At 38.4% G+C, this 21,109-nt stretch overlaps 1 protein-coding gene across 1 annotated transcript in view; it reads left to right on the plus strand.

The window, feature by feature from the left end:
• Positions 1-20,898, plus strand: part of DERA (deoxyribose-phosphate aldolase) — a 114,972-nt gene extending 94,074 nt beyond the window's left edge. Inside the window, exons 7-9 of the mRNA XM_082742397.1 lie at positions 15,243-15,355; positions 19,600-19,749; positions 20,067-20,898. Coding sequence (XP_082598523.1) covers positions 15,243-15,355; positions 19,600-19,749; positions 20,067-20,123 — 320 coding nt within the window. The 3' untranslated portion in view covers positions 20,124-20,898. The remainder of the gene's footprint in view (positions 1-15,242; positions 15,356-19,599; positions 19,750-20,066) is intronic.
• The last annotated feature ends 211 nt before the right edge of the window (positions 20,899-21,109 follow it).

The following is a 21,109-nucleotide window of genomic DNA, read 5'->3' on the forward strand; positions in this document are numbered from 1 at the left end:
TTGGGTAAGAGAATAGTTAAGTGCTATCACCAGGGATCTTCTTACTCTCCCTCTAAGGCAAAATTCAACCTTTTTTTCCTAAATAAATTTAAACCAACATGTAAAGGATGTTAATTTAAAAGGACATCAAATTGTAGCCTACACAGAGTGATTACAGACTTTGGTGTCTCATTGAAGCTCTAGACTAGTGCCGTCTAATAGAGATATATAATTTTAAAAATTGTAATAACTACATTAGTAAAGTAAAAAGAAACAGGTGGAAGTAATTATAATAATGTATGTTATTTAACCCAGTATATATCATTTCAGTGTGTAATCAATTTAAACTTATTTATGAAACATTTTTAAAAGATTTTATTTATTTATTTGACACAGATCACACGCAGGCAGAGAGAGAGGTGGGAGCAGGCTCCCTGCTGAGCAGAGAGCCCTACGCGGGGCTCAATTCCAGGACCCTGGGCTCATGACCCGAGCTGACAGCAGAGGCTTTAATCCACTGAGCCACCCAGGCACCCCTGAAACATTTGACATTACATTTTTTATACTAAATCTTTAAATTCCTTTGTGCCTTTTGCTCTTCTGGCACATCCCAGTTGGGATCAACAACACTCAGTAGCTGTATCGGTGAGTGACTGCCATCTTGGACAGTGTGGACCCAGACTGTGCACACGGTGCTCTCTGAGTCCCAGAGGCATCATTGAGCTGGTCCTCAAAGGTCCTTTCATTAAAATTCTCTCTCTTTGACCAGCATGAAATTATCAGTGTTGGTGCCACTCTTCCAGAATCTTTTCAAGGAAAGTTAAGCGTGTTGAAGTATTTTTTCTTCAAAAGTAGTGCTTCAAGTTGGTTAGTGCTTTGAATATGAGTGCTGTTCATTTGTTAACTTCCATCTACTGAGCAAAACATTGTCAACAGGTAACATATCTATTTCAAGCAATGACAGCTAAATGTTATGTTGTAATAGTTGATGACAATTAGAGAGGAAGCCTGGATTGTGGATGTCCTACTTGGGAGCTGGGGGGAACCACTTACAGAGAGCACTAGGCGTTGCTTTTAAACATGAGTTCAGGTGTGCCTGGGTAGCTCAGTGGGTTAAGCCTCTGCCTTCGGCTCAGGTCATGATCCCAGGGTCCTGGGATCGAGCCCCACATCATGCTCTCTGCTCAGCAGGAAGCCTGCTTCCTCCCCTCTCTCTGCCTACCTCTCTGCCTACTTGTGATCTCTTGTCTGTCAAATAAATAAATAAAATCTTTAAAAACAAAAAACAAACAAACAAAATACACGGGTTCAAGAAAGGGGTGAGGGTACAGTTGATTATACATACTTGATTTGTCAACTTACTGATAATTTTAGAGTTAGTTTTATTATTTTATTTTATTTTTTACAGATTTTATTTATTTATTCAACAGAGACAGCGAGAGAGAGAACACAAGCCAGGACAGAGAAAGAGGGAGAAGCAGGCTTCCTGCTGAGCAGGGAGCCCAATGTGGGGCTCTATCCCAGGATCCCTGGGATCGTGGTGCAAGCTGAAGGCAGACTCTTAACAACTGAGCCACCCAGGTGCCTCTAGAGTTAATTTTATTGGATAGTTTTTTTTCCCTCCCTCTTTCTCATGAATACATTCTCTTTTGCTTTTTTATTTTAAGTTGAGATGTAATTCCCATAAGATAAAATTCACTTTGAAAGTGTGCAGTTCAGGGAGTTTTAGTATATTCACAAAGTTTTGCAACCATCCCCATTATCTTAATTCCAGAACCTTTGTGTTTTTTTTGTTGTTGTTGTTTTTAAGATTTTGTTTATTTATTTATTTATTTGACAGACAGAGATCACAAGTAGGCAGAGAGGCAGAGAAAGGGAGAGGGGGAAGCAGGCTCCCTGCTAAGCAGAGAGCCCAATGTGGGGCTCGATCCCAGGACCCTGAGATCATGACCCGAGCTGAAGGCAGAGGCCTAACTTGCTGAGCCACTCAGGCACCCCAGAACCTTTGTTATAATTGTAAATCTTTTAGGGCTCATTTATCTCAACTTCCCTTCCTGAAAGCCTTACTCAAAAGAGGGAGGAAGAAGAAGGGAGGTAAAAACTCAGAAGTTCAGGGTACCTGGGTGACTCGGTTAAGTGTCTGCATTTCTGCTCAGGTTGTGATTCTGGAGTCCAAGGATCAAGTCCCACATCTGGGCCCTCTGCTCAGTGGGGAGCCTGCTTCTCCCTCTGACCCTTACTCCTCTCATGCTCTCTCTCTCAAAAAAATAAAGTCTTTTTAAAAAACCCAAAAACTCAGAAGTGCAGCCTAATTTGGGGAGCTCATTTCTGAACTGATATTCACAAACATCCTCAGGAGCACTAATGCAATATTAAAAATTAGGGGCACCTGGGTGACTCGGTTGGGCTTCCAACTCTTGCTGCTTTATTATGATTATTATTATTATAACATATAATATATTATTTGCCCCAGGGGTACAGGTTTGTGACTCGTCAGTCTTACACACTTCACAGCACTCACCATACCACATACTCTCCCCAGGATCCATAACCCCACCAACCTCTCCCGAGCCCCCTCCATCCCCCAGTAACCTTCAGTTTGCGCTGATCCCATCTTGGGGCTCCTGGGTGGCTCAGTCCTTAAGTGTCTCCCTTTGGCTTAGGTCATGATCCTAGGGTCCTAGGATCGAGCCCCACATCAGGCTCCCAGCTCAGTGGGGAGCCTGCTTCTCCCTTCCCTATTTCCTCTGCTTGTGTTTGGACTCTTACTTTTGTCTCAGGTTATTAGCCCAGGGTCATGGGATGGAGCCCTTGGTGGGGTTCCGTGCTCAGCATGGAGTCTGCTTGTCCTTCTCCCTCCCCTTTAGCCTCTCCTGCTCTCACACATGCTCTTACTCTCTTTTCCTCTCTCTCTTTAAAATAAAGAAAAATTAGAGGAAGAGACGAGAGAGGTTTAGGAAACATTCTGTCGTTTCTCAGTTTGCTGACAGTATGGCGTTGTAAACAGTTAAGTTCAATAATCCTTTTCTTTTTCCAAATTCGTTAAAAAAAATGAAAAACAAAACATTTAGAGTTGTTTGAAAGAGTGAATAATTTACCTCTCCTCTAGAAGAGATGTTGTTTGCATTGACTGGAAACTCCATCTCTAGCATTATTACAGTTCTGAAACTCATTTCAAATCACCTAAGTTTTAGAAGTGAAAGGAAACTTGTCACATTAGACATAACTCAGGGACTCTTGTTTGCGTCAAGCAGTTCTAACACATATCTTTGTATGGTTAGTGTAATGGTTTAGAATTTTCTCCCAGGGACATTACTGTCAATTACCAAGGATTATATAGTCAGAGTCCCCACCTTGTTTTCCATTCGAATCATACTGTTCTGCATTATTTTAAATGGCTACGTTTTTATTTTTATTGAGGGGAAGGCAACTGCCAGGAATGTGGTTATCATGAACTAATCTTACCCTTGGGGTATTTGAGATATTTTCTAACTCCGAGATTGTGATTGCTTTCTGATTGCCATTCTGCTTGAACATGCCTTGCTGCTTAATTGTGATGCTCTGTTGCCTGGCTCACATGACGGACTAGACCAACTGAGGAGTATTTTCAGAGCTCACTCTCTAGATTGAAGGAAAGAACGGAGAAAGCAGGTGTTTTTGGTTTTTTCTTTCCTTCTTAAGCTTTTCCTCTCTCTTTTAAAAAACTTCCCCTTTCACAAGGTTAGTTTTTATCCCTGGACCATGTAAGGATGTCATTGTGGTTTAATGGTCTCCAGATTGAGTATTAGCACCATACCAGTACCTCCCCCAGGGCCCTCTGCTTCCGTCTTTAGCCTGGCCAGTTCTTCAGCCGTAACACTGGATCTTTCTATCTCACCCCAAATTATTGTCAAGTCTATGTTGAATGAAAGACCATAGTTTCAAAGAAAATGTTTTCATCTGGGGCTTCATATTTCTGCGCGTTATATTTGTTTAAAAAAAAAAAAGTGGCCCATTGCAGATTGCAAGTTCAAATTAGTATCAGAATCACCATGCAAAACTCTCTTGCTAACTTTAATCGGTAATTTCTTAGAGAGCGATAGAAAACATGGTGCTAATGAATAATGTGCCCAGAAGCTCTTATTATAGGGTTGGCATGAATTCCGCTTAATGACAAGCTTTCTTAAGCAGCAGTTGATTTTAAATCCTATTTTTCATTAGCAAAGTATAAAATGTTAATAATACCTTCCATTGTGCTGTTCTTTTGTACCAGAGGCACATGGATCTTCCGTGTTCGCCACAACTGTCTTTAAGATCCTGCTAGTAACTTCCTATCTCATAAATAAGATTTGTTCGGGAAATAAAAATGTATGTTTTCCCATTGTTAGCTATATGTTTTTCTAATAATCACATCTGAAGCTTATTATGCAGTAATAGCCTTAAGATATTATTTTTTTTAATGTACTACTGTGGTCTTAATACTAGTTTTTAATCTCTTCTTGTTTCTATGAAGTCTGAATGAGATTTTCAAAATTGAATAATAATTTGATCCGTTAATCTTTTGAAGCTAGTAATTTTATTTTCCTCTCTTTGCAGTCTCTGAGGTTCGCAAATGAATAGAGCTTCATTACTGCAGTCTGCATTTAATAACCATTATCCATTATCTTGTAATTAAGACTCCCTGTAACGAATCATGAGGACAATGCAAAAATACATAGTACATTTCTTTAATGAACTGGAAAATGTTCATCTTGTTCTATTTAGTAATGAGTTGCTGAATAGTCATTAAATCCACTGGAGAATAGAGCTAGATGGATTTTGAAGACTGTCTTGAGTTTGTGGTTAATCTATTAGAATTAAAATTTCATCTTCTATTTTTATCAACAGCTGATTAGAAGTCATTCTGTTTGACCAAATTGATTAGAAGACCATATACAAGGGCAGCTGTTGTTTAATGAAAGTTTTTAATGAAACTGTACCATGGAGACTTGTAATTATAGACCTTAGAAAAGCTTTGAGTTGCTTTAGACCACAAAAAAAGTATTGTGCTAGAGATTTCAGATTAAGAAAATTAAAAACATACAATTGAATATAATACTATAAATTTATTAATGTTAATTTCAACTAACCACATTTGAATTCAGTTCCATTTATGTTACTTTGGACTTTTCAGGCCTTTTATCTCCTAGTTTAGTCATTTCCTTGAAATTGTGGGCACTGATGGAGGAACATTTATATGGATAGCTGTTTTAATTGTGAGATATATTCTCAGAAGGTTTTTTTCCTGAAGCTGAGCAGAGGTGAATTTGGTCAGTGTTGGATTTACATGACCCCTGAGGAGAGTTTATGGTGCTCTGTGATATTGGTATTTGAAATCTAGCATTTATTTCTCTAAGGTAATTTTGTTTTAGCAGAGGGGCAAGGGAAGCAATATTAAAATAAGAAGTAAAACAAAAGTGTGTGCCCACTTAGTCCTACTGGAAAATCCATTGTTCTTTTGACAGTAGTAAAATACTAATGTACTTTCTGAAGTATTTTGTGTAATTAAAGCTAAGTCTTATTCCTGGACATAAAGAAATAGCTGTATGACTGAACTGCTGTTTTAATCTCTTGTGTGGTCTCTGGCTCTTAGTTATCCTCAGCCCATCCAAAACACACCAAATTTACTGTCCTTAAACACTAATATCAAGTGGTCAGATCTTATGCTTCCTCAAGAACTTAGGTCTCAGGGTAAGCTGCTACTTCAAAGTCTGGAGAGATGGTGACTCCTGAGAGTCAACCAAGATCTACTAGAGCCATAAACTGGTAAAAACACTTAAGTGATAATTGTAGCAACTTGTTGGAAGCTGAGTGTGATGCCAACACTTTTGCCGGTCTTACCTCCAGGAACCCCAAGTTCTCACAGTGAAGAGCCGAGAAAGATCTTCTCTTGGCTCTGGCAGCAGGGGTGGGGGGGTGGGGGAGATAATCTTTGCAAAATATGTACAAAGCATTCTCCTTAACAAAGGCCTGCTCTCCAAAGCAAAAGAACTTGCTAGAATCATATCTCACCTGGGAGAACATTTCCCTTTCACTCTTCCTGCCTCATCAAAGTGGAATAGAAAAGCTAAGACACATTTGGGAAGGTTATAACCTAAAGTCCACTGAAAGACTGAAGTTTAATCATAGAATTATGAAATGCTTGTTCTCCCCTATTTGTTAATATCACACCAACAGGACTCCAGTAATCTAATGGATTACAGCTAACAGAGCTTAAACACAGGGACTCTTTCTGAGAAAGAAGACGTAGGAAGCCTAGAGTAAACAGGGCAGACAAAAAATAAGGATACTATAGCATTGAAGACTTTGGCACTGGTGACTACAGCAAATATAAAACACAGCCAAGCTCCTGGCCAGATTAGCATAAAATGTCACACGAAAGGCCTGTTTATCTCTGTTCCTAATATGTCATGTCTGGCTTCCAACAACAAGTTACAAGAGATTTTAAAAGGCAAGAAAAAACACAGTCTGTGGAGACAAAACAAGCATCAGAACCAGATTCAGACATGACATAGATGTTGGTATTATCAGAAAGAGAAAATTAAAATAATTGTGACTAATATGTTAATAATTCTAATGGAAAAAATAGACAACATGAAGGGATGATAGGCCAGGTAAGTAGAGAGGTAGAAATTCTAAGAAATACACAAAAGGAAAAGCTAGAAATCAAAAACACTGCAGCAGAATGAAGAATGCCTTGACAGACTCCTTAGAAGACTGGATAGAATCAGTGACCATGAAGATAAATCCAAAGAAACCTCTGAATCTGAAACATAAATAAAGAGATAAAAGGATGAGAAAAACGGAACAAAAACTGAGGGACAATTTCAAAAGGTGTAACACATGGATAATTGAAATAGCAGAAGAAGAAAGAGAAAATGGAACAGCCATTTGTATGTCTTGATTGGAGAAGTATCTGTTCATATCTTCTGCCCATTTTTTGATATGTTTGCCTAATTCATCATCACTAGCCCTCAGGGAGATTCAAATTAAAACCACATTGAGGTATCACCTTACACCAGTTAGAATGGCCAAAATTAACTAAACAGGAAACAACATGTGTTGGAGAGGATGTGGAGAAAGGGGAACCCTCTTACACTGTTGGTGGGAATGCAAGTTGGTGCAGCCTCTTTGGAGAACAGTGTGGAGATTCCTCAAGAAATTAAAAATAGCACTTCCCTATGACCCTGCCATTGCCCTCCTGGGTATTTACCCCAAAGATACAGATGTCGTGAAAAGAAGGGCCATCTGTACCCCAATGTTTATAGCAGCAATGGCCACAGTCTCCAAACTGTGGTAAGAACCAAGATGCCCTTCAAAGGACGAATGGATAAGGAAGATGTGGTCCATATACACTATGGAGTATTATGCCTCCATCAGAAAGGACGAATACTCAACTTTTGTAGCAACATGGACGGGACTGGAAGAGATTATGCTGAGTGAAATAAGTCAAGCAGAGAGAGTCAATTATCATATGGTTTCACTTATTTGTGGAGCATAACAAATATCGTAGAGGACAAGGGGTGTTAGAGAGGGGAAGGGAGTTGGGGTAAATTGGAAGGGGAGGTGAATCATGAGAGACTATGGACTCTGAAAAACAATCTGAGGGGTTTGAAGTGGCTGGGGGGTGGGAGGTTTAGGTACCAGGTGGTGGGTATTATAGAGGGCACAGATTGCATGGAGCACTGGGTGTGGTGAAAAAATAATGAATACTGTTTTTCTGAAAATAAATAAATCAATTTAATAAAAAAAAAAAAAAGAAAGAAAATGGAACAGCCAACATGTTTGAATTAATGGCTGAGAATTTTCCAAACTTAATGACAGAAAACCAAACCATGGATCCAGGAAGCTCAGAGAACACCACAGGATAAGTATGGAAAAAACCAAGCCAAACAAAAAAACCTACACCTAAATATATAAAATCAACCTGAAGGAAACCAAAGACAAATAGAAAATCTTGAAAAAAGCCAGAGAAAGAAAACCCCATACCTATAGAAAACAAAGGAAGTAATTACAGTAGACTTCTCACTGGAAACCACATCAGCAAGGAGTGAGTAGAATGAAGTACTTAAATGTTCAAAGAAAAACAAAATCCCAAACAAAAAAATCTATATCCAGTGAAATTTTCCTTCAAAAGTGAAAGCACTCGGATTTACGTAACTCAGGGAATATGTTGCCAGCAGACCTGCCCTCTAAGAAATGTTAAAAAAAGTTCTGTAAGAAGCAGGAAAATGATATATATCAGAAACTCTCATCTCCATTAAAAAAGGAAGAATATCAGAGAAGGAATACATGAAGAATAAAAATAAATTACTTTTTTTTTCAATTGACCTAAAAGTTAACTGTTTAAAATAATAGCAATAGTGTAGTGGGTAATTAATACCACATGAATGGGATAGGAGGGAAGAATTGGGAATACTTTGTTCAAGGTACCTGCAGTAACTGTGTTGTGGTAGACTATTATTTGAAGGTATACTTAAATTTGTTAAAAATGTATTTTGAAAACTCTAGGGCAACCAGTAAAGAAAATATAAAGAAGAAAGTATAATTGATATGCTGAGAGGAGATAAAATAAAACCTTAAATCCAGGGAAAGCAGAAAAAGAGGTATAAATATTAAGAAAGAAAAATAAGACAAGAAGCCCTATCTTGATGAATGTGAACTTGAAAATATGTAGTTTGCTGTTGTTTTTGTTTTTAAAACTTTCTATAAATACCAGTTTGATCTTGATAACTGATAATTCTCTTAAAGTTAAATACATGTTTGCTCATGTTCTCCCTGTTTATCAGATAATTACTGAGAGAGGGGTTTTGAAGTCTCTAGATATAGTGATAGTTTTTCAGTTCTATCAAATTTTGCCTCACATATTTTGATTCTCTATTATTAGTTGCTTACATGTTTAGGATTATTGTGTCTCCTTGGAGAAATGACCCCTTTATCATAATGTAAGACCCTTTTTTATCCCTGATAATATTCCTTTTTCTGAAGTCTGCTTTGTCCAAAATTAATATGGGTACTCTGCTTTACTTTGATTAATGTATCTTTTTCCCTCCCTTTATTTTTAATCTTCTAAATCTTTATTTTTAAAGTGGATTTCTCATAAACAACATATAGAAGGGCCTTGTTTTTTGTTAATCTATGATTTTATTTAGACCACTAACATTTAAACTGATTATTGATTTTCAAATTAGATTAATATCTGCAAGGAGAAATGGTCCACATGAGCCCTTATCTATTAAAGAAATTATTTTAATTTTATTTAGTTTGTAAATATTATATATAATAATAAATATACAAGCATGTATTTATTTACATAAACTATGTTATAACCTTTTATAAAACTATATTTTAATTCCTGAGTATTATAAAATAATTTTTTTTAGTATTTAATAATTTATTAAATTACTGAAAAATTAAAAGGAAATTAAGGAAAGCACTGGTCAAAAATGGTGTCACTGATGAATTCTACCAAACATTTAAGGATGAAATATTACCAATTCTCTATCTCTTCCAGAAAATTGAAGAAGAGAGAGTACTCACTTTGTGAGGCCATCATTACCCCAATAGCAAAGCCACATAAAGATATTGCAAGAAAGGAAAAGTATAGATCAGTATTACTTATGAACATAAATGCAAAAATAATCCTCAACAACATATTAGCAAAATGAGCTCAACAATGAATAAAAAGAATTGTATCCGATGACCAAGGTGGATATACTCCAGGTACGCAAGACTGGTTTGATGTAATGTAATCCACCATATCAGTACATTTCAGGGGAAAAATCATATGGTCATATCAAATTACACAGATGAGTCATTTGACAGATTTTAACATGCATTTATCATAAAAGCTCTCAGAAGGCTAGGAATACTAGAAAGAACATCTACAAACAACCTTTAACTAACATACTCTGAGAAACTAGACACCATTCCGCGAAAGTTGCCCTAAGAATACACCAAGAATGTTCCTATTCGACACTGTACTGGAGAGTCCTAGCTAGTGCAAGAAGTCAGAAGAAGGAAATTACATAAGTACGGATTGGGAAGTGGGGCAGGCCAATAATGGGTCCCAGAGATATGACCACGTCCTAACCCCCCCTCCCCCGCAAACCTGTGACTATTACCTCATTTGGGAAAAAGGGTCTTTGCAGTTGTGATTAAATGAAGGCTCTTTGAGATGAAGTGATTATTCCAGATTATCCAAGTGGGACCTAAATGCCATCCCAAACGTTATTATCAGAGAGAGGCAGAGGAAGAGACAGTTTCTGCCCAGAAGAGAAGGTGATGTAAAGATGGAGGCAGAGGTCTTAGTGATGCAGCTAAGGAACACTGGCAGCTCTAAGAGGCTGGGCGACTTAGGGAACAGATTTCTCCCTCGAGCCTCCACAAGATGTGCATCCCTGCTGACAACTTGATTTTGGACTTCTGCCCTACAGAACTGTGAGAAAATAAATTGCTGTTGCTTTAAGATACCAAGTTTATTACAATTTGTTACAACCACCCCAAGAAATTAATACAGGAGGAACCATATAAAACTGTCTTTGTTCACAGAGCAAAAAATCCACCCCCTAGAACAACAGGCTCTTGAAAACTACTGAGTGAGTTTACCAAGGTTGCATGATTCAATATTAATATAGAAAGTCTCTTGCCTTTGCATCTACTAGCAGTGTAAACCATGGGAATTTGAAATTCAGAACTACTATCATTCATAATAGCAATCCATAAATTGATTATTTGGGTATGAGCCAACAAAAATATGTGCATAGTCTATATATCCACCAATTAGATTGGATAAAATCCGAAAACTGATAACACCAATTGCTAGTGAGGATATAGAGCATCAGGAACTCTCATTCCTGCTGTTGGGAATGCAGAATCTTTGGAAGATAATTTGGCAGTTTCTTTCAAAGCAAAATATGGTCTTACCATATATTCTAGCATTTGCCCCACTCAGTATGTGCCCAACTGATTTGAAAATTTATGTCCACACAAAATCCTGCCTATGAAAGTTTGTACCATCTTTATTCGTAATTGCCCCAAACTGAAGCAACCAAGATATCCTATAATAGGTGAATAGTTAAACAAATTAGGGTACATCCATACAATGGAATATTATTTATCAATAAAAAGAAATGAACTGTCAAGGCATGAAAAGACATGAGTATTAAACCTTATATGCATATTGCTAAGTTAAAAGGCAGCCTAAAAGGCTGTATGATTCCTACACATGACATTCTGGAAAAGGCAAAATGGTTGCCATGGTAAAGTGATCAATGGTTGTTGGCACGGTGGGAGAAGACACAAATGTGGCACCTGGGGGATTTTTAGCGTGGGGAGAGTGTTCTGTGCAAGCCTGTAATGATGCATATGCGGCACTATACATTTGTCGAACTATTAGAACCTCCATGAAGACTGAACTGTAATGTATGCAAATAAAAAATCATTTACATGATCAGGGGATTCCAAGATAGAATGTGGACTGTGAGCAAAGAATCTTTAACTGTATTACAAATATATGAAACGGCCTCCCTGAAGGAGGTAGTAAGAAAGGTGCTGACCTGAATAACATTATAAATGAGGGTCGGCTGGGTGCCTGGGTGTCTCAGTCGGTTAAGCGTCTGTCTGCCTTCCATTGAGGTCATGATCCCAGGGTCTGGGGATTGATCCCTGAGTCAGGCTCCCTGCTCAGTGGGGAGTTGGCTTCTCCCTCTCCTCTGCTCCTCACCTTGCTCTTGCTCCCTCTCTCTCTTTCTCAAAAAAAAAAAAAAAAAAAAAATCTGTAAGCGAGTGTGGGCTGTAAAGCTAAAGATACAGGAAAATGCACATGAGCACTGTAGAGGTGTTGATAAAGTTGTTTCCCATGGTGTAGGTAACAGTTCTGAGATCGCTATGAGTGGAGACTGAATGTGAACAATGAAATGGGTGACACATGTCGATGCTTGGTTTCTCACTGTTGAAGTGGAAGTTTACAGGTAAAGAAGGAGGAGGGGGCTGGAATGATCCATGCGGTAGTGGGTTAGAGTTGGAGTCAACAGTATTATGTGTGTTTAGTTTAATACAAATATAGATTGCTAAATGTGGAATTATTAAAAGATGTGTGTGTATAAATGGATTAGTGTACGTACATACATTCCCTTGCTAGGCAGCAGAGAGAGCTGGAAACAAGACCCCACTGTAGCAGTGAGTACACCTAGCACCAAGATTTTGGGTTCTAATACCATCCTCTAAGAAGAGAAACTAGGGTTCCTTAGAGAAATGGCTTATTCTAGGACTAGAGCAGAAAGCATAAAAGATAAACCTGGAGCATTTGGCAATACCAAAGGAAGTGCTTTAAAAAACAAAAATTCTACGTGATAGAGGTGTGTCAAAGGGTTATAGGAAGGAACTGAAAGAGCCCCCAGTGGTCAAAGCTAGAACCATTTGAGCAATGAAATAAAGTAATATCGGATTATAAAGCCAAGTATAAAATAAATATCTCTGAGTCTGTACTGATATAAATAATTGTAAATAAGCAAATGAGAGGAGACAAATCTCCCATGCAAAAAAAGCCCACATAATTTATGAATATTCCCCCGAAAGGTGGTAAATTATAATTCCTCATTCCGTAAGTGTGGGATACACATAAGGGCTTCTTCCCAAAGCAGACAGTATGGAAAGTGGGGAAAAGAGAGTGACTTTGCAATAGAGAAACCCAGCAAACACGACTTCCCACGTGCGTACGTCAACATCACTAGTGGTAGATCATGTTGAGGGAAGGTACACTTGATATGATATGGTGAGAATGGCACTTTCCCTCTATGGTCTTCCTCCCCAGAAACCCAAAACCCCAGTTTAATCCTGAGAGAAATGTCAGACAAGTCCCAACTGAGGGAGCTTTTACAAAATACTTGACCGGTACTCCTCAAACTGTCAAGGTCATAAAAATAAGACAAGTCCAAGAAACTGAGACAACTAAGAGGAACCCGTGGCAGTATTATAAATGTACATATCAGAATATTCTGGATGCGATTGGCTTCTAAGTAAAACTAAGGAAATCTAAATAAAGTATGGATTTGGGTTAATAGTAATATATCTATCTTGGCTCATTAATTATAACAAATGTACAAATGTTAATAATAGGGGAAACTGTGTGTAGGGCATGTGGAAACTGTACTAGTTTGATGTTTCTGTAGCTTTACATCTGTTCTAAAATTTACAGTTTATTTAAAAATGAGTAAAATGATATATTCTTCTGAGCCACCTGTCCAGTTTTGTTACCTGAACTGGAATGAAACTCAAAACTGCCTTCCCTTTCTCATTAGTCAGTTAAAGATGGGAAATATTGTAGTTTGCTTTTTCTTGGTAGCTGTGGCCATCCATCTATCAACCAACTTGATCCATCCATTCATCCATCCATGCATCCATCCAGAATTCATGTATTGAGCCTTGAATGTATGGCATGCTCTGGGGATTCAGAGTTCCTAGAAAGATAACTGGTTCCTAGAAAGAACCTGCCCTCAAATGTTCTTAAAATACAGTAAGAAAGGGGGACAAACACATGATGTGCAGGCTGTTGTTAATATACCTGGGCTCTTGTTGCTCTCATGATAGGGGTTCTGCTTTGCTCCTCCCAAATATGTTAGGAGAGTCTCCTCCCTTACCCTAACTCTGGACTCTTTCAAAGGAGTTGGCTCTTTTGGTTACCTTTAAATTGTGTGGTTTTTTAAGTGACTGTACCTTTTTCTTGGGCCTCCAAATGTAGCCTTGGTCTTGTAATAATCTTCTCTTCTAAGATGAGTGGAAGAATTTAGATGGTAGCTGGTGTTGTACCCAAAAGTGTTCTAATGATTCAGAAGACAGTGTCACACCTTAGGAAAGCACATCTTGGTCTCATTGTGAATTCTTTGGGGATGTTCCCCTCCCTCTTAAGATCTGTTTGGAGGCTTTGCTCTCATCCCCTTGATTGTCTTATTTCTGGTGCTGTGGGGATCAGGCCTTGCTTCTGTGGTCTCATTCATTCACTCATTCATCAATCAGTTTAGCGTATGCCTACTTCAGGGCTTTTGTACTTGGCATTTCCCTGCTTATGGTTCTTTTCATAGATGCCTTTCATTCAGTTTGTATTTGAACTTCATTCTTGAGAGATTCCTTTTTGGTTTTGTTTAGCTATAGCTACCTTTCCCCAACTCCATCACTCTCTAACTCATTGCATTGCTTTTTTTCATAAGACTTCTCCCCACCTGACATTTATTATATATTTGCTCATTGTCTTTCTCTTCTAGAAAATCAGCTTACAAGGGTGGGAGCTTTATTATTTTGTTAGTGCTCTCTTCTCAGTATCAACAACAGTCTAGGACTGTTTGGCTACCTGACTTTGCCACCCTAGGTAAGTTTCTTGGAGACACTATAGCCTGTTGATTCAGCTGTGTTACTTTGGTTAGAATTCTACCTCCCTCACTTAACTGTTACGCCAAGAAGGTTATTTAACCTCTCTGTATCTCCATTTCATCTTTTAAAATGGGGATATTAGTACTTACCTTATGCAGTTGTTGTGAGAAGTGGCTGAGTTATTACTTGTTAAGCACCTAGAACAGAGCATAGCACACGGTTATCATCATTTCTTTGTCTGCTTGTGCTATTCTGTTAAACTACATCAACAGGTTTAGGACACATGTGAGAAACAAGAGGCAGAAAGTTGTTTAAGGTGTTTGTAGGTTATGAAATAGCATGACACCTTTCGTGAAACTCCTAATCTCATTGGAAGACAGTGCTTTCCTTAAGGAACAGTGCAGTACAAATCATTCTTCTGGTGTTGTCACAGCTGGACTCTTACTTCCCATCAAGCACAAGAAAATGAGGGGAAAATGTGTGAGCACTGCAGTTTTACAATAAAGTGTCGTGATATATGATATTAAGCACATAGCATAACATCGTTCTATTCATCTCAGTTATGCATTAAATAAACCACCTTGATTTTCATTGATGATGTGGAAATATGGAGGCAGGGGCTCCAAGAATCTGTGAGAACCCAATTGGTACTTAATTTCATTCATTTTCTAGTAATTGTGGTGGAGGGCGGGAAGTATGGGCAGAATTATTTCAAAGAGAGATTTTGTTTTTCCTTTTTCAAATAACTAACAAAAATAAAGTTGTGCTCCTCAGGAAATAAAAATATACTAGCTTATTTCTTTCACTGACTAAAAAGTGTAAAAATAAGTTTTTAATTAACATGGAGGTTTTTTTTTTCTTTTTCCCTTTTGTTTTAGGATCAGATTTTATTAAGACCTCTACTGGAAAAGAAACAGTAAATGCCACTTTCCCGGTAGCTATAGTAATGCTACGGGCCATTAGAGATTTCTTCTGGAAAACTGGAAACAAGGTATATTATTGCCAGCAAATCTTTCTTTAGAGTAAAGAGAATGTTATTTATAATACTAGTTACAGCCACAAAAACTGTCTTTATATGCAGAAGGTGTGAATGAGTTACCTTTATGAAGATAAATGTTTAATTTACCTTTCATTACAAAAGAACACATTCATGGAGAAAAATGTGCGATTAACAGAAAGTGAGTGTGAGTGTGGGAGTAAGTATGTGTGATCAAGATGTAAACTCACTTTATGTGCTTTTATTAACTGAAGACAATTTTATCACTGACAAGAGATTCCTAAATGGGTTCTTTAACGAACTAATTCTGCTACAACACAGAGGCTTTCTGGTAAGGCGTTGGCCAGCGAAAACAGGTTAATGCAGAAATTAAACTTCCTTGAGGAATGGAAAGAATTGCAGAGTAACATTTATTGAATGATAAGCTGTGGTGGTGATATGAAAAGTATGCAATATAATGGGAAATAATCTTTTCCTGTCATTATTGAAGGACACACATAAATTGGTTTTTCTGTTGGGAAACCCCCGGTCCAGAAAAACTTATTACTTTTAATAATATGAGGTGAAGAGAAAATTCTCGAGGAGATGAACTTATTAAACAAAATAATGAAATGCTGTGAAACAGCAGGGAAAAGGTAGCTAGACGTTATATAGCTCTTGAATTAAATATCCATTTTTGCGTTTTATGGCAGTTGGATGTGCTCTTTGGAAGACTGTTAAGCTGAGGAGGGTATGTGCTAGCTTTTGTCAGCTTTTCGAAAAATAATACATATTTTTTTGAAACATATGAAGTTAAAAAGAAAAATGCGTATGAGGTTTTTTTTTAAATGAGTTTGGATTTTCTTTTTCACTTCCAGTTGCTTGTTTAGCTGCAAATTATCTGAAAGGATTTTTTTTTTTTTTTTAACATCACTGGTGAGAAAGGTAGTTTGGTTTTCTTTTGTTTTTGTTTTTGTTTTGTTTTGTTTTGTTTTGTTTTGTTTAATGAGACTGCCCCTCCTCAGAAGGCATCTTTTAAAACCAATCTCTGGATTTCTGCCAAATGGAAACCCGAAAAAGACCTCTCTAATCTTTTGCCAACTAGATGTGATGACTTCATATGTGACTGTATCTTCAGTTCATTTTGGAACTGGAGACCGTTTTTAGAATGTACTGGGTTTGAGAGGAGGTGAACTCCTTCCAGAATTTTCTCCTTCAGAAAAAGTTCCTGTCTTAAAAAAGCACAAATAGGAAAAATAGCTACTGTGACCTTACATATAACAGTTGACTCCATTTGAGTAACCTCTTCTTTCAGTTTTGCCTTTCTGCACTGACCCAGTTAAAAAAATATTTAGCTGTTAAAAAAGAGACTCTATCTTGGGTCCCCTCAGCTGAGACCACCACCATTCGTTTAGACCGCTGGTTCTTATTTTCTGCAAAAGTACAACGAAATAAATGTGAAGCTTTTTATGTTTGTAGATGCCTGGGCCCCTCATCCCTTGCACTTCCAGAGGAGAAGTAATCCTCAGGCATCTATATGTTTCGGAAGCTCTGTAGTCAGGGTTAAAACTCACCATTGGAGACACCGTCCTGCTGTGTTCTCAACAAACATGTTCTGAGTAGTTAACTGTGTGCCATGTTACCCTCTGTTAACAAGGATGCAAAATGAGCAAGGCCCTTCCCAGGAGAGCTCATGACAACAAGCAAAGAATTTCAATAAAAGTTTTAAGTGCTTCATATTCTAGGCCAGAGTGTAGTAAGAAGGGACTCTTTGCTGCCTCTCAGTGCTTGTTTTTAATTGTATGGGCCTCTTCCTCAGGTAATAAACAAAGTTCATCCCAGTTTTATTAGGAAACAGACAGATGCAAGTCAAATCCCATTCATTTGAGTCACGTTTGATTTCACACAGTGAGGACCTGTGTATGTATCTGCAAATCAGGAGCATCCTCTCAGGTTGTTGACAAGTTGCCTGGGCAGCCCTCACACTGTAAACTTTCTACATCATTGATTTAAGGGGTGTTTTAAAATCTGATGGGCCGTCTTCCAGACCATGATTAGTGTCACTCTGAGCAGCAGAGGTTTAATATTTCATAACTGATTTCATTGCAGATTTATGTTTTCCATATTCTCTCCCTTAAAAAAAAAAAAAAGATAAACTTATGCTAGAACCTCTCTTTAGAAATGTTGCCAAACAGACTTGCTGACACAACTGAACTGTATGGAAAAATCTATATGCAGCACAGCCTAATTGACAGGAATGCGCTTATGATTAACATGTATGCTAATACCAGCTAATTGATTTGGGGGGCCTATTCATACTAGTCTCATCCTATGTATCTCCCATACTCACCCCATGTCCCTACAGTCTTTCAGAGCCTCCTGAGCTCCTGGGTAATAGGCAGGTAGGGTTAGGATCAGTGGACGGCTGCTGCTTAGCTGTGTGGCGATGAATGACTGAGGCAGGGAGACCAAACAAAAGACTGACCGATGTTAGGGAGAACCAATGAGGGTCTAAACTAAACCAGCAGAAGTGAGAGGATGAAGGAAGCGTGTGGGGGTGGGGCGACCTACAGAAGTTAAGGTGGGAAGATTGGGAGGACTTGACCGTTGATTGATTGATTGTGTGTGGTGTAGTGGGGAAAATGGCGGTGTCCAGGTTAACCCTGAGTTTTCAAGCATGTATGGGACCATTCATTTATTGTCTCTCTTGTTTAGCATTCTTAAAGCCATTAAACCCCATGTTGGGGCTACCTATTGAATCAATGGCTCTCAGGGTTCAAACGCCTGAGTTTTAGTTCTTGGGCTGTGCTATGTTTTCTCGATTATTCCTGTCTGTAGATTCTCTCCTCTACTGGATTCAAGTTCTTGAGACAAGTAAATCCAGATAAGCAGGTTTTACTGTTTATAGAACACATTTATCCATTTCTAATGGACTCAGGGACATCATTTGTAAACATCAGATATTGGCTGAGTCGTGCTGTTTTATGTTCACCTTCAAAGACTACTGAACTGTGAAGAGCTCCTACGCTGTCTTTTTCTGCTATGCTTTTTCGACTGCTCTGGCTGCTTCATAGAACTCTTTCCACTTACGACTTGGAAAAAAGTACTTACACTAAAGTTGGTGAAAATAACTGTCAACTCTCCTCCCTGATTGCTGCCAGTTTGGTTCGTGTGGTCTCCCTGATTCTCTTCTCTTATTTTCAGTACATGAGTGTGCCTTTTGCATCTCGGGATGAAGGGCTGAGAGGTGACTAGACAGGCTTACTTGTAGAAATGTAGGATGAATGGGCTTTTGTGATCTCTGTTTTCCTTATTTATTGACACCTCTCTTGCTTATCCCCAGTTCACAGCTATAGTCTAGATGGTTGAAGTTTATGACTTTCCAATAAGTGCAATGTTAATAAGGGTTATTAACGCTCATTAGTGTCTCCTTAGAAGCAGTGACATTCTTTCCATTAATCTTGGAAAAGTCATTTTGTAGTGTGAATGGGTGTGAGTCAGTGATCTAAGCTCTTGTGCTGGGTGAAGTGAAATAGACTTTAAAAAAAGGGAGAGTTGGAATGCCTGGGTGACTACTTATTAAGCGTCTGCCTTTGGCTCAGGTCATGATCCCAAGGTCCTGGGATCGAGCCCCTCATCGGGCTCCCTGCTCCGTGGGAAACCTGCTTCTCCTTCTCCCACTCCCCCTGCTTGTGATCCCCCTCTTGCTGTGTCTCTCTCTCTTTGTCAAATAAATAAAATCTTTGAAAAGAGAGAGAGGGAATTGAGATCCTATATTAACGCAGTACCATTTTTTTGTTGTTAAGGATTTTATTCAGTTTTGATAGGGAGTGAAAGCAAGAGTGTGCATGAGCAGGGGGAGGAGCAGAGGGAGAGACTCTCCTGCAGACTCTATGCGGAGTGTGGAGCCTGACGAGGGTATGGATCCTGGAACCCTGAGATCCTGACCTGAGCCAAAACCAAGAGTTGGAACCTCAACCAACTAAGCCACCCAGGTGCACCCATGCAGTACCTTTTTTTTTTTTTTTTAAAGATTTTATTTATTTAGTTGACAGAGATCACAAGTAGGCAGAGAGGCAGGCAGAGAAAGAGGAGGAAGCAGGCTCCCCGCTAAGGAGAGAGCCCGATGTGGGGCTCGATCCCAGGACCCCGAGATCGTGACCTGAACCAAAAGCGGAGGCTTTAACCCACTGAAGTATCATTTTTTAAAGATTTCCAGTGATAATAAACCTTGTTCTCTTTCCCACCTTCCCTTGTAGGTAGGCTTTAAACCAGCAGGAGGCATCCGCAATGCCAAGGATTCCCTTGCTTGGCTCTCTCTCGTGAAGGAAGAGCTGGGCGATGAATGGCTGACGCCAGAACTCTTCCGAATAGGCGCCAGTACGCTGCTTTCGGACATTGAGAGACAGGTGTGTAGTAATCCATTGTCCTTATGACAGATCGACAAGTGTGTTTTTGAGAAAGAAATGAAAAATTCCCTTTTGGGCTACGAGAACTAGAGAAAGCAACTCATCTGATTTACCTCATTGCACCCAAACTTCTGCTTTCGTCCAAGCAAACTTCCACCTGAAGCAGGTTGAATGGAGAATCTGCTGAAATGCAAAATAATATGGGGCTTTATAATGAAACATGAATTATAATTATTATTATTTAATAGTATAATTATTAATTGATATATATGATGCATGATAATTATTAATTAGCCAAACTCTGATTTTCCTCACAGATTTACCATCACGTGACTGGAAGATATGCGGCCTATCATGATCTTCCGATGTCTTAAGTCAGTGACCAGTTCCAGGAGAGTTCTTTATAGCAATGTTTAAAATGTGTTTTTCTATGTAATTGAGAAAATTGTTTGATTAAAATGTGAGGGAATGGATAGGTAACTGACTTTTTTTCCCTTAAAACTTTCACTGAATTTAATTCAAAGAGTGAAAGAAAAAAACAACAACTAATCTGTATATGATATTCTTTTCAGGCAACACTGAAGTAGTCCTAATTACTTGAAGATCTGTATTGTTAATTTTGTGAAGATTTTCTCTTAAAAATTTGGAGTAAAATATTAATGATAGCTTTGACAACATTAAATTCCAAGGAGAAAAAAAATGTTAAACTGCCCAAGAAACGTGCCTTCTTGAAAGAAAATGCAGCATCCTGAGCTGCTGGCCGTACTCTAATGACTTCAGAAGTCACTGACTTGGCACTAATTTCCTGCCAAGAAAATCCGTCTTTTGATTTTTGCAACAGATACACTCTTTGATTAATTGTTTTGCTAATGAAACCTCTGTCATCGTTTCATGATATTATGGCTATTGCATTTTTAAAATAAAAAATCCCTGTAGGGGACGCCTGGGTGGCTCAGTTGGTTAAGCGGCTGCTCTCGGCTCAGGTCATGATCCCAGCATCCTGGGATCGAGTCCCACATCGGGCTCCTTGCTTGGCAAGGAGCCTGCTTCTCCCTCTGCCTCTGCCTGCCTCTCTGTCTGCCTGTGCTCGCTCGCTCTCTCTCCCTCTGTCCCTGACAAATAAATAAATAAAATCTTAAAAAAAAAAAATCCCTGTAGTTTATTTTTTTGAAAAAAAAAAAAAAAAAAACTTTGAATTGTAACAATACCTACTAAAAAATGAATCCATTAAACAGAGATTTTAGCAATGTCTTTCTGAATCTGTCTAATAGAGTCTGTGTATTTAAATCAAAAGGCACTTCAGTAACACTATTAATGAATACAACTGTATCTTGAAACTTTTAAGATTTTCTGGCATAGT

Source organism: Mustela nivalis (assembly GCF_964662115.1).
Source record: "Mustela nivalis genome assembly, chromosome: 7".
Classification (NCBI taxonomy): Eukaryota; Metazoa; Chordata; class Mammalia; order Carnivora; family Mustelidae; genus Mustela; species Mustela nivalis.